We start from the raw sequence: 13,959 nt of genomic DNA, 5'->3' as shown, positions 1-13,959 counted from the left end.
GGAGGGATCATGTGACCAGCTTTGCTGGGCTCTTTGCCATTTCCTGTTGGGGAAGAGAATATCCCACAAGTAAGGATGACGCCGTGGACCGGACACACCTATGTTGGAGAAACAGCCCCCTCCACCTTAGGGACCGTCTGCCACGAGTCCCGCATGGGGTCAGATATGGGGAACATTTTCTTAAAAACAGGAGGGGGAACAAAGGGGACACCTGGTCTATCCCACTCCCTAGTAACGATATCCGCAATCCTCTTAGGGACCGGAAACGCATCAGTGTAAACAGGGACCTCTAGGTACTTGTCCATTTTACACAATTTCTCTGGGACCACCAAAGGGTCGCAGTCATCCAGAGTAGCTAATACCTCCCTGAGCAAAATGCGGAGGTGTTCTAGTTTAAATTTAAAAGCTAATGTATCTGAATCTGTCTGAGGAGGAACCCTTCCTCAATCAGAGACTTCTCCCTCAGACATCAAATCCCTCTCTCCCATTTCAGAGCGTTGTGAGGGTATATCAGATACAGCTACCAAAGCGTCAGAATGCTCATAATCTGTTCTTAAAACGGAGCTATCACGCTTTGCAGGTAACACGGCAGTTTAGATAAGAAAGCTGCAAGAGAATTATCCATGACTGCCGCTAAGTCTTGTAATGTAAAAGGGTTAGACGCACTAGAGGTACTAGGTGTCGCTTGAGCGGGCGTAACTGGTTGTGACACTTGGGGAGAGGCAGACAGGCTACCCTCGTTACCTTCAGTCTGAGAATCATCTTGGGCCACATTCTTAAGTGCAACAATATGATCTTTAAAGTGTATGGACATATCAGTACAAGTGGGACACATTCTGAGAGGGGGTTCCACCATGGCTTCTAAACACATTGAAGAAGGATTTTCCTTGGTGTCAGACATGTTTAACAGACTAGTAGTATACACAAACAGGCTTGGAAATCACTTTAATCAAATAAAAAACACAATTTGAAAAAACGTTACTGTGCCTTTAAGAGATAAAAAAGGCACACAATTTTGCAAAACAGTGAAAAATGCAGTAATGCTTTTGAAATTTTCACAGTATGTACCTAAAGCCTTAGTAAGATTGCACTACTAGTAGCAAAACGATTAACCCCTTGATGCCCAAACCGGAGCAGCCTAAAGCCAACATCCGGTTAAAATTACTACAGCACCTTGCCACAGCACTGCTGTGGCCCTACCTGCCCTTAGGGACCAGATTTGGGGGAATATAGCTTCCTTTAGGCCCTCAAACAGCAGCAGGACCCTCCATGTGAAGCAGCATGAACTTCTATGTAATTCTAACTGCGCATCTGAGGCGCGAAATTAGGCCCCTCCCACTCTACTCCGGAGCTGTGAGGCCTAAGAAATCACTCCAAAGTGAATAAAAAATAGCCATGTGGGTAATAACCCCAGAAAGAACCCAAAAGGACTTTCAAAGTGTCTTTTTTCCTAAGAAAACAATCGATTGCCCTGAATTAGTGTCAACCAGCATAATTAGCCCTGTTATGTAAGCATTCAATTCCTTACTAAGTTTCTGAACATAGCTTACCCTCCCCTCATGGGGATATTGTCAGTCTCTTCTAGCATTATCTCAGTCTTGTCTAGAAATAAATGACTGAACATACCTTATTGCAGTTCCCCTGCAAACTGTTCCCCCCAACTGAAGTTTTCTGGTACTCCTCAGTCCTGTGTGGGAACAGCAGTGGATTTTAGTTACAACATGCTAAAATCATTTTCCTCTCAGCAGAAATCTTCATCACTTTTCTGCTAGAGAGTAAATAGTACAAACTGGTACCATTTAAAATAACAAACTTTTGATTGAAGATAATAAAAACTACAATTCTAACACCACATTCACTTTACCCTCCCGAGAGAGACCCTAGTGCTTAGAGCCGGCAAAGAGAATGACTGGGGGGTGGAGCTAGAGGTGGAGCTATATGGACAGCTCTGCTGTGTGCTCTCTTTGCCACTTCCTGTAGGGAAGGAAAATATCCCACAAGTAAAGGATGAATCCGTGGACTGGATACACCTTACAAGAGAAATATTTTCCTAAATATGTTTTCCCAAATATGAAAATGAATAGTCTGCAAAAGGAAATATACATAAACCTGACTCATGGCAAATATAAGTACAATACATATATTTAGAACTTTATATTAATACATAAAGTGCCAGACCATAGCTGAGAGTGTCTTAAGTAATGAAAAACATACTTACCGAAAGACACCCATCCACATATAGCAGATAGCCAAACCAGTACTGAAACAGTTATCAGTAGAGGTAATGGAATATGAGAGTATATCGTCGATCTGAAAAGGGAGGTAGGATATGAATCTCTACGACCGATAACAGAGAACCTATGAAATAGATTTCCCCCAAGGAAAAACATTGCATTCAATAGGTGATACTCCCTTCACATCCCTCTGACATTCACTGTACTCTGAGAGGAATCGGGCTTAGCACAAACCTACTTCACCACCTCCATAGGAGGCAAAGTTTGTAAAACTGAATTGTGGGTGTGGTGAGGGGTGTATTTATAGGCATTTTGATGTTTGGGAAACTTTGACCCTTCTGGTAGGATTGTATATCCCATACGTCACTAGCTCATGGACTCTTGCCAATTACATAAAATAAATACTTGTAAACAATTTGATACACTCCAGCAGGTAAAGTGGATAATTGGGAACAAATTAAAGGAGTAAACTATCCGTGCAGCCACACCCTGCCTTATGCATATCCTAAGAGAACCTTGTTATTGGTTAGATTATCAGAGGGGACTTTTACCAAGTGGGTGACTAATCTGTTTACAAGCAAAAGGTATTATACAGAGATATATTCACTTTTAGCTGTCAACTTATCCCATATGATGTATGCTCCAAGGAATGATTGACATACATTTATGAGAGCTCACTTACAAATCTAAGATTACAAGCAAAGGTCCCTTACTTTGTGTACATGCACAAGTGTTTCATAAACAAAATGCACCTATTCTTTCTTTGTAGAAGCCTACAATAACATTTATACCATACAGTCTGAAACTGAGAATGCCTATAAGCAGATATTATACTCTAAGGCTGAAGCTGATTCCAACACTGCTAGATTTCCTTTGTATTTTCCGGATATATATGTCAGATGCTTGCCCCACAACATAAATCCTAAGCCATGCTTTGACATATACTATGACGTCTGACTGGGTAAATACTAGCATATTATCCTTTAGGGGCCCAAGAGTGGCTTCTTACTTATTTATGTTCTTTCACATTGTGCACCTGTTCTATATTGGAGAGGTCCAAGAGTGAACATCTTAATACCAACACTACGGGTTTAAGATTTACATATGTGAAGGATTCCCAAAGGATATATTACCTGGATTTAGTTCTGATGAGTGAAGACAATAGGATTGAGACAGAGTTGCATAGAAAAACCCATAGCGGACAACAGTATTCTGCACTCTAGGAGTATCTCCCGAAACATACTAGATATGTTATTTTCAAAAAGGAGAGTTCACAAGGTTAAAAAACAACTGCTTAACAGTTACAGCCTTCTAGGAACAATCTGCAGAATTTAGAGAATGGTTTAAACAACAGGGTTATCCTACAAGTTTGATAGATAGGGCTATCAAAGAAGTAGTGGCTAAAGAAAGAAATGATTTACTTCATGATTCTAGGAAGTCTCCAAAGAACCGGAAAATGTTGCAGAACTCTCTGGTATTTCTCACAAACTATAGTAATCATTTTAGAGAGATTTGTAGGAAAATTAAACATTATTTGCCAATCCTCTTTGACGATGATGGTTGCAACATGGTTTAAATTAAAAGGACATACTTTTTGTATATGTATAAGCATTTCATGTAAGCATTGAATGCACTTGTCCTGCGCTGGGCCAGATGAGAGGGGATGTGTACATCCTCGGTTCGTCTGTCACTGTTACTTACACAGCAAGGGAGTATTTTTTTTTTTTTTTTAAAGGTGGCGGTCTGCACTAATGCTAACTATTTATTTAACACATGGGGGTCTATTTATATATGTGCAAGCGGACATGATCCGCTATAGCGAACCATATCCGCCGCACATCGATAAATGCCGACAGCATACACTGTCGGCATTTATCATTGCACCAGCAGTTCTTGTGACCTTGTGCAATACCGCCCCCTGCAGATTTGCGGCCTATCGGCCGCTAGCACACAAGCTCAATCAGCCCAATCGTACATGATTGGGCGGATTGCTATATGCTGCCTCAGAGGTGGCGTATGAGTTCAGGAGCAGCAGTCTTAAGACCGTTGCTTCTTAACAGTTTTTTTCCAGCGAGCCTAACGGCTCGCGCGGAAACAAGGGGAACAGGAGCCATTTGGTCCTTGTTAAATAGACCCCATGAACTTTTTAAGGATAAAGTGATAAATAAGTACCGGCAGCAGTACAGACTGCAGCCATGTAAAAAAAGAATTCCCATAAAAAATTGCCACAGCACCTAACTAAAAATTAGTGGGAAAACTGATGACAAGAAGAGCCCCCCCCTGGGAGTAGGAACAGTCAGTCACCAGCCGTAAAATAAGGGGTGTGGTAGAGCTGAGATCTCTCCTGAGGGAGAGAGAGGGAGTGAAGAAAAGGAGATGGTCTGAAGAGTGGGGCAGAAAGGGACAAGTTCCCAAAAGCCAAAGCCCCTTACCAGCAGTGCAGACTAGACTGAGTGAAGGCTGAAACTTGACACCAGGGCCTGAGTGTCCAGAAGTAGGCAGACTAGGCTGTGCTGGGGCTGGGAGTGGCTGGCTGGATCAGCTAGTAGCTCCTGCAATGCTCACTTGCGAGTCAGCCGCACTGTTCCCTCTTCTAAGTAGCTCCTGTCCACAGATTGTCAGAGAGTGTGCTTCAAAGACACGCCCCCCCCTAAGAGGCAGAAATGATAGCTGCCTTAGCAGGGGCTTTTTCATGATTGGCCTAAATATGTCTTAGGACACGCCTTTCAGATAGTGAGTCCACAATCCATCCAGCACCATCTGCAGTTGTGCAATTAAGGGAGTCTGAGCTCATTGCTGCCTCTCTCCCTGTATTTGCAGTGTAGCTCAGATAATTTGGTGAGTTTTTTTTTTTTATTTCATTTTACTTTTACATTAATTTTCTTTTTTCTTTACATGACAGGTGAAGCTCTGCCTCCCCTGCCTGCACGTCCCTGTGCTAAATGTCACACGGAGTTAGACTAATACTAATAGTTGTGAATTGTATGAAAGATCCTGCACTCATACATCTTTAAAATGTGTTCTGTCTTTATGTACTAGTAGGTTTGAGAAAGTAGTTCTATAGGTTTGAGAATCTGGCTCTGCAAATTATTTACTTTATTCTCATTAAAAAATGTTCTCTTCGCTGTGCTTCATTCATTATTTTGATTTCTTTAGCAGTAAAACCCCAACATTTGCATTTCTACACACGACAAACAAGAAAAAAAAACACACAGTACCTCTTCATTTCTGAGGATGGAAATGCCAACGATCTGATTCCCAACTTCAGCTACAAATGCCTGAACAGGAGTTCCATCCTACAAAAAGTTACAGTTTAAATTTAAAACATATAAAGCAAAATCTCAATGACAAGAGAAAATCCGACATTCTCAAGTTTATCATTAACAATTTTTTTAGGTAATATATTTTATAAATATAAAATAATAAAACATTTTTAATTGCTTAAACTGACTAAACTACTACTCTGTAAAAACAGAATTTATGCTTACCTGATAAATTACTTTCTCTTACGGTGTATCCAGTCCACGGATTCATCCTTACTTGTGGGATATTCTCAATCCCTACAGGAAGTGGCAAAGAGAGCACACAGCAGAGCTGTCCATATAGCTCCCCTCAGGCTCCGCCCCCCCAGTCATTCGACCGACGGTTAGGAGAAAAAGGAGAAACCATAGGGTGCAGTGGTGACTGTAGTTTTCCAAAAATAAATTTGGACCTGACTTAATTGCCAGGGCAGGCCGTGGACTGGATACACCGTAAGAGAAAGTAATTTATCAGGTAAGCATAAATTCTGTTTTCTCTTGCATGGTGTATCCAGTCCACGGATTCATCCTTACTTGTGGGATACCAATACCAAAGCTTTAGGACACGGATGAAGGGAGGGAACAAGTCAGGTAACCTAAACGGAAGGCACCACTGCTTGCAAAACCTTTCTCCCAAAAATAGCCTCCGAAGAAGCAAAAGTATCGAATTTGTAAAATTTGGCAAATGTATGCAGTGAAGACCAAGTTGCTACCTTACAAATCTGTTCAACAGAAGCCTCATTCTTGAAAGCCCATGTGGAAGCCACAGCTCTAGTGGAATGAGCTGTAATTCGTTCAGGAGGCTGCTGTCCAGCAGTCTCATAAGCCAATCGGATGATGCTTTTCAGCCAGAAGGAAAGAGAGGTAGCAGTCGCTTTCTGACCTCTCCTCTTACCAGAATAGACAACAAACAAGGATGATGTTTGTCTGAAATCTTTAGTTGCCTTTAAATAGAATTTTAAAGCACGAACCACATCAAGATTGTGTAACAGTCGTTCCTTCTTAGAAACTGGATTAGGGCACAGAGAAGGAACAATTATTTCCTGGTTAATATTCTTATTAGAAACCACTTTTGGAAGGAAACCAGGTTTGGTACGCAAAACAACCTTATCTGCATGGAACACCAGATAGGGTGAATTACACTGCAAAGCAGACAATTCAGAAACTCTTCGAGCAGAAGAAATAGCTACCAAAAACAAAACTTTCCAAGATAATAACTTAATATCTATGGAATGCAAAGGTTCAAACGGAACCCCTTGAAGAACTGAAAGAACTAAATTTAGACTCCATGGAGGAGCCACAGGTTTGTAGACAGGCTTGATTCTAACTAGGGCCTGTGCAAATGCCTGAACGTCTGGTACAGCTGCCAGACGCTTGTGTAACAGGATAGACAGAGCAGATATCTGTCCCTTTAAGGAACTAGCTGACAAACCTTTCTCCAATCCTTCTTGGAGAAAAGACAATATCCTTGGAATCCTAACCTTACTCCACGAGTAACCCTTGGATTTGCACCAACAAAGATATTTCCGCCATATCTTATGGTAAATTTTCCTGGTGACAGGCTTTCTGGCCTGGATCAGAGTATCTATAACTGATTCAGAGACCCACGCTTAGCTAGAATTAAGCGTTCAATCTCCAAGCAGTCAGTTGCAGAGAAACTAGATTTGGATGCTTGAATGGACCTTGAATTAGAAGATCCTGCCTCGATGGCAGTTTCCATGGTGGAACCGATGACATGTCCACTAGGTCTGCATACCAAGTCCTGCATGGCCATGCAGGCACTATCAGAATTACCTAAGCCTTCTCCTGTTTGATTCTGGCTACTAGCCGAGGGAGAAGAGGATACGGTGGAAAGACATAAGCTAGACTGAATGACCAAGGCGCTACTAAAACATCTATCAATGCCGCCCTGGGATCCCTGGATCTGGATCCGTAAAGGGGAAGTTTGGTGTTCTGACGGGACGCCATCAGATCCAATTCTGGAATGCCCCATAGCTGGGTCAGCTGAGCAAAAACCTCCGGATGGAGTTCCCACTCCCCCGGATGGAAAGTCTGACGACTCAGAAAATCCGCCTCCCAGTTGTCTAACACCACATACTCTTTACCCTCCCGTGGAGATGCTACTTGTTAGAGCGGCAAAGAGAATGACTGGGGGGGCGGAGCCTGAGGGGAGCTATATGGACAGCTCTGCTGTGTGCTCTCTTTGCCACTTCCTGTAGGGATTGGGAATATCCCACAAGTAAGGATGAATCCGTGGACTGGATACACCATGTAAGAGAAATGTATATATGGGTGTATGTGTAAAGTATATATTTAATATATATAAAACAGATCATTTGAGGGCACTCACTGGCCCTTAAAATCACTTTTTATTCATGCATCATTAACCCCTTAATGACCGGTGCTGGGCCTCTCTCTGCCGCAATCTCGCTAAAAGAAGCAAGATTGCGCTATTTCTGTATGCCACACGAGTGGGGCAATGCAGAAATAGAGTTGCAGAGTTACCCTCTCTGCATAGGGCAGTGGTGGTGCCGATTGTTGGTGGTGTGGGAGGGTTAGGAGGGAGGCAGGCTTTTAGAGAGCTTTTTTTGGAGGGATCAGGGAGGTGTGAAGGTAAGGGGGTAATCATACAATGAAGAAAGTAATTCTAATTTTTAAAAATAGGGTCTAAAACTGCAGATTGTCTTCCAGTACTTAAGATGGTTGTGACCAATGGGGGGAGGGGGGGGAGGGAGGGAAGAGAGCTATTTGGGAGGGTCAGGGGGTGGGAAGTGTCAGGTGGGAGGGTAATCTGTACACTAAAGCTAAAATTAACCTTACAAGCTACATGATTAACCCCTTCACTGCTGAGAATAACAAAAGTGTGGTGCGCAGTTGCAATTAGCAGCCTTCTAATTACCAAAAAGCAATGGCAAAGCCATAAATGTCTGCTATTTCTCAACAAAGGGGATCCCAGGGTAGCTTTTACAACCATTAGTGCCATGATTACACAAGCGGTATGTAAATAATTTCAGTGAGAAACCTAAAGTTTGTGAAAAAGTTAACTTTGTATATCTGTATATACATTGGGCTTCTCTTTTCCAAAAATCATGATCCCTGTCTCCCCCACCTCTCAGTGTCCATCTTTAAGTGCTGCCCTTATTGTACTTTTGTGGTTCGCAAACCTTTCCTTGAAGGTGGTATTTGTTTTTCCAATGTAGAAAACCCCACATGGGCAAGGGATAAAATAAATTACAAAATCAGATGTACATTGTATGTTTTTATGTTATGTGGATGATCACATTTGGATCCTGGTATTAGTGTACTACAAGGGACACAGCTGCCAAATCTAAAACAGACAGGTTTGACCTTTGATAGCCAGGTACGTTGTGCTAATCTGGCACCTGTCTTAAGCAACAAGCTCTTCAGGCTACATCCCCTCCTATATACCATCCTGGGGGAAGTTACACTAATAAATGGTAAAGTAGGGTCCTTTGCAATCAAATTATTGTTTATTGTTGAACTTGCTGGAGTATAAGTTGTATTGTATTTAATGTTCTAACATTCTTGTGACATTCAGTTTAAACGTTTTATTTTGTAAATTGAAATATTAGCCGCAAGAAGAATGTCCTATGGTTTACATGTATATGTTGATTTAACAAACTGTACACTTATAGTTTTGAAGAGATCATGTGGGGACACTGTCTGGATGACAATGATGGCTACCAGTGGTTGTGGGATAGCCGGGTGTTTGAATCGCCTACTTTGATGACGTATTCTAAAACACTGGTGAGGCTAATTATCATAAATTAAGACAAACTGGGTAAACACTGTAGAGATTAAATGTTTGGTATGCTGCAAACCGTACAAAGTTTTTCACTCTTATTGGGATAATAAATCTACCCATTAATGGGGTTAAACAGACAGTTTTTATGTGAATATATGTTATAGATACAAAGGTGAGGGTTAAACAGACAGCTCTTATGGGAATAGATGTTATGGATACAAAGCCAAGGATTTTAACTAATAGTGGATGGCATTTTTAATTTGCACTTTTTTGATAAGGAGTTTGTATAACTTTGCTGTATCAATTGATGGGGGTTAATTATGTTTTTTTTATAATGTCAAAAGATGTATATTCTATGTAGGATGTCTTGAAAAAGGCTTGAATGTAAGCCGAAACGTTGACCAATTTTATTAATGATATATGAATAAAAAGTGATTTCAAGGACCGGTGAGCGCCCTAAAATTATCTGTTTTATTTATTACTATGTGGAGGAAGCACCCGGGCATAAAAGTGAGTGCATAAAATGAACATTTTTGTTTTATTCTATAAACTAATGACAACATTTCTTCCAAATAAAAATGTTGCCATTTAGAGCATTTATTATATTGTATTGTATATATCGATGCTGTGGTCATCACTATCCTCTTGCAATAGGATCAGATGGATGGCAAAAACAGAGTCAGTAGAACCTTTCATTGGAATTAAAAAAAAAAAAATATAGACCATGCCAAAAGAGTTGAAAAGAAAAGTTTTGAGCGAGCAAGGGTTCAATTCAGGCTTTACTGGCAGAGAGGGATACAGTGAGCATCAGGTCATTTTCATCCTTAAAATTTCAAAGACAGCAGTTCATAAGAAAAAGTTCAAGCAACAGACATTGGGAACAACAAAGCTACCGACCAGTTTAGGGCAAAAATGACCCTTTATTGCCTGGGATAACCTCTGACTCATTTGAATGTCAATAAACAACCAAAGGATGACATCAAGTGACCTACAGAAAGTATGGCAAATGACAGCTGGGGTGAAGTGCACAGCAAGGACGATTCGTAACAGGCTCCTAGGACCAGGGCTGAATTCATGCAAAGCAAAAAAAAGGCCTTCATTAATAAGAAGCAATGAAGAGGCAGGCTGAGGACCATAAGGATTGAACCACAGAGGACTGAAGTAACTTAAAGGGACAGTATACTATAAAATTGTTTTTCCCTTAATGTGTTTCCAATAAAAAAAATTACCAGCTGCAGAGTATAAAATGTATGAGATTTGCTTTTTAAAAGGTTTATTTGTGTATATGAATTAGCTGATTTTGTGTTTTGAAGCCACAACCTAATACAATGGGTTGAACTTGTAGGTATAATCAGATCTCATTACTTTATCACATTGTGTACATATGCCTGCTTCTTTATCTTATATCTGTCCATAAAACAATAACAAATGCTTGAAGAAAACAATGGAAAATTAACATTTTATTACCTTATCTCTTCTATAACCCACTGGGAGTGTAGTTTCTTCTATTACCACAAACTAAATAAAATATTTCAATTGCCAATATAAGGGTAATGGAAATACTTGTAAACAATTTAATACACTCTAGCAGGTAAAGTGGATCATTGGGAACAAATTAAAAGGGATCATTTTTTTGAGTAAACTGTCCCTTTAAAGGGACACTGAGGAGGGGCGGAGCCTGGAGCCGTTAGGAGATGGCTGCTTAGAGTTGGAGCTCTGTGCAGTACTATGGCATAGGACGATATGCTGAGGGGATAAACATAAAAGTTTTGCCTCATTTTGTGGGGAAAAGAAGTGCACACTCCCGAAATTGGCTGGAACTGCTGCTGGGAGCCACAAACCTGTCTGCTAGCGGTGGAGCACAGGAGCAGATAGATGCCGAGCGCCATTTTAGTGGCGTGTTAACGCAACACCGGAGCAACTTTCTAAGAGATTTAGCTGCTGGGGATGCTACCAGGAATAAGCGCATACCCTTTAAACGACTCCTAAGACTAGCAGCTACACCGGACATCTAGCGACTCTAACGGAGGACAGCAAGGCTTCAAAAAAAGACCCGGTGAGGAGCGGGCTGACATAGAGGGCCTAGAGGCGCATAAACCAGTGGCGGTAAGAAGGGTATTTGAAAATGACACGCTAGTCAGAGCTGATCTGAGAGACTGAAAGTTGAGCTGGGCGATATGTGTGGGGCTACCATTCAAAGTCCACATTATGTTTTCATGAGCCCATATTAACCCCTGAAGGGGATGGAAGTTATTAATGCATATACAATGCATATAAATATAGAGCATATGTAACGGCCATTTTCTAATAATGCTGGGACCCAGACTAAAGAATCCTGCACTTCACAGCCACAGATACTAAAGGGGACACATACCAATGAAAGCACTTCTTATACAGCCATTATCAGACATCAAGTAAGGCGACAAGGACACCTACATGCTGACAAGGGGTCTAAATCAATCCTGCCATCTATCTTATAAGCCTGAGATACGATATTAGAGAGAAATAAAAGCTTTGATTTCGTTATCAGAGAGCGCTGTCGACATATATAATGCTGATAGAGATAAGGGTGGAGGAGCATCAAAAAGCTGGAATATACTCAGAAACCTACAGCATTGTCTCTCTACCACTAGCCTCTTACATTGGTTAAGTACTGACATAAGTGCCTTTTGCATTTATTGCATTAACCTCCTTTTATCAATGCATCTATTCTACTATAAACTTCCAAACTAATATACCATTGGAAATTTGGCTAAATCTATCAGAACCATGTCAGTGAGGAAACAGAATAAACCCTCCCAGGGGCCTAAATCAGCAGCAGCCAGCCTGTTTTTCAAACCTGCTAAAGGAGAGAAACATTTAGAGTCTGCTAACATGGCGCTGGAAGAAGATAACGACTCTGATGCAGGTTCACAATATACAGAAGAAGATGCAACTCCTGCTACAAAAGCTGACTTGAAGGCACTGGTATCTAAACAGGATATTAGTAAAAATTTTGATAAGCTCTGGGAAAAATTTGACGCTTTTCAAAATACTGTCACGAATAGCCTAGCAGACATAAAGCAAGACATCTTGGAGTTGGGTACTAGGGTTGCAACCCTAGAAGAAAATGAAACCACTATTACAGAAGACCTTTCTGATATTACTCAAAAGATCTCCACGCAGCAGCAGGAAGTAAATGAGATGCATGACAAACTGGAAGATCTCGAGAACAGAGGCCGTAGATGTAATATACGTCTAAAAGGGGTCCCAGAGACAATCTCAGCTGAGGAGCTTCCCATTTATCTACACCAATTATTTCAGGCCATCACGGGAGAAACGGGTGAAGAAAAATTCCAACTGGAAAGGGCACACCGTGCATTAAGAGCAAGGCCAAAAGAAGAAGCGCCACCTAGAGATGTCATAGTGAAGTTTCTTAGATTTCCAGAAAAGGAAGAAATCCTATCGGCAGCCAGGAAGAACCCTACTTTCAAATTTCAGGGGGTGGTAATACAATTCTTTCAGGATCTATGTGTGAGGACTCTACAAAGAAGAAGTTATCTGAGACCCCTTACCACACTCCTGAGAAAACATCAAATAGTATACCGCTGGGGATTCCCCTTCAGCTTATATATTCAGTATAATGGAAGATCATTCAGTTTGAAAGAAGCGTCAGAGATTCCAGAGATATGCCGCAGACTACAATTGGACACTCCTGAGATTCCTCAACTAAACCAGACAGAGAGTTCCTCTCAAATATTGGCAAATCAACCTCTTCAACAGAGACAGAAGTGGACCAAAGTTCCAAAAAGAAAGGCTAAGTCTTAGTGCTTTTTTATCTTCTTGTTCCTGACTAAGCTGAGCTTTTCTACATCTCTCTAGGAGGAGGGAGACGTGAAGAATGTATCCTTTTTTGTATCCAGTGACACTTTTTTAGGGTATGAACTGATATACCAGATACCTGGGAGAACATTAGACTCCTACTAGCGAAAGTCAGGGTAGCTGTAGATTCGGGAGGGAATGGGGTCAGAAAGCATTTAAAGGCTAGGAGGTGATTGTTAAGAAAATGTTAAATGTTATCTTTCCAGATACTCTCAAGGAAAAGGGGGTGTATCCCTTCCTCTTTTTTTTTTTTCATTAGATTGCCTATTGTTATAGTACAGACAGTATGTAACTACAACCAACCTGAGTGGGGAAGAGGTAAAGGTTGGGGATGTTTTTGTTTTATGTTTATTTTGTTTATTTTCTTTTTTTGCCTACAGGAGACAGGGATCTTTGATCCTTGGCTATTATGCTTTCATTTGTACATTTGACAATTTGTATTTGATTGTTACTTTATGTGTTCTTGTTTTTGTTTATGTCCTGTCGACTCGCCTCATTTCTATGCATGAATCATTTAACCAAAGAAAACCTTATCCACAATGCCTATGGGCAACAAGAATGATTGAGGAGACAGCGGATCCGGGGGGGGGGGTCCCCCACACACAAAATAGTAAGTAATGACTTTTAATCTTCGACTAATTTCACACAACGTCAGGGGCCTCAACACTGACCCAAAGCGTAGAATAGCGATGAGCCAATACATTAGATTGAAGGCTAACATCATTTACCTTCAAGAGACACACTTTACCAGGGAAGCCATTCCCAAATATTGTGCCAGAGGGTACACTCAACATTTTCA

The 13,959-nt window shown here is 41.1% G+C and overlaps 1 protein-coding gene across 1 annotated transcript in view; it reads right to left on the bottom strand.

Annotated features, from left to right (window-relative positions):
- CFAP61 (cilia and flagella associated protein 61) overlaps window positions 1–13,959 on the bottom strand; it is an 854,500-nt gene that overhangs the window by 611,990 nt on the left and 228,551 nt on the right. Inside the window, exon 14 of the mRNA XM_053712009.1 lies at window positions 5,453–5,530. Within this exon, the coding sequence (XP_053567984.1) occupies window positions 5,453–5,530 (78 nt within the window). The remainder of the gene's footprint in view (window positions 1–5,452; window positions 5,531–13,959) is intronic.

This window comes from Bombina bombina, chromosome 4 (genome assembly GCF_027579735.1).
Source record: "Bombina bombina isolate aBomBom1 chromosome 4, aBomBom1.pri, whole genome shotgun sequence".
Taxonomy (NCBI): Eukaryota; Metazoa; Chordata; class Amphibia; order Anura; family Bombinatoridae; genus Bombina; species Bombina bombina.
The sequence above is the reverse complement of the archived record's forward strand: the minus strand, read 5'-3'. Positions and strand labels throughout refer to the sequence as shown.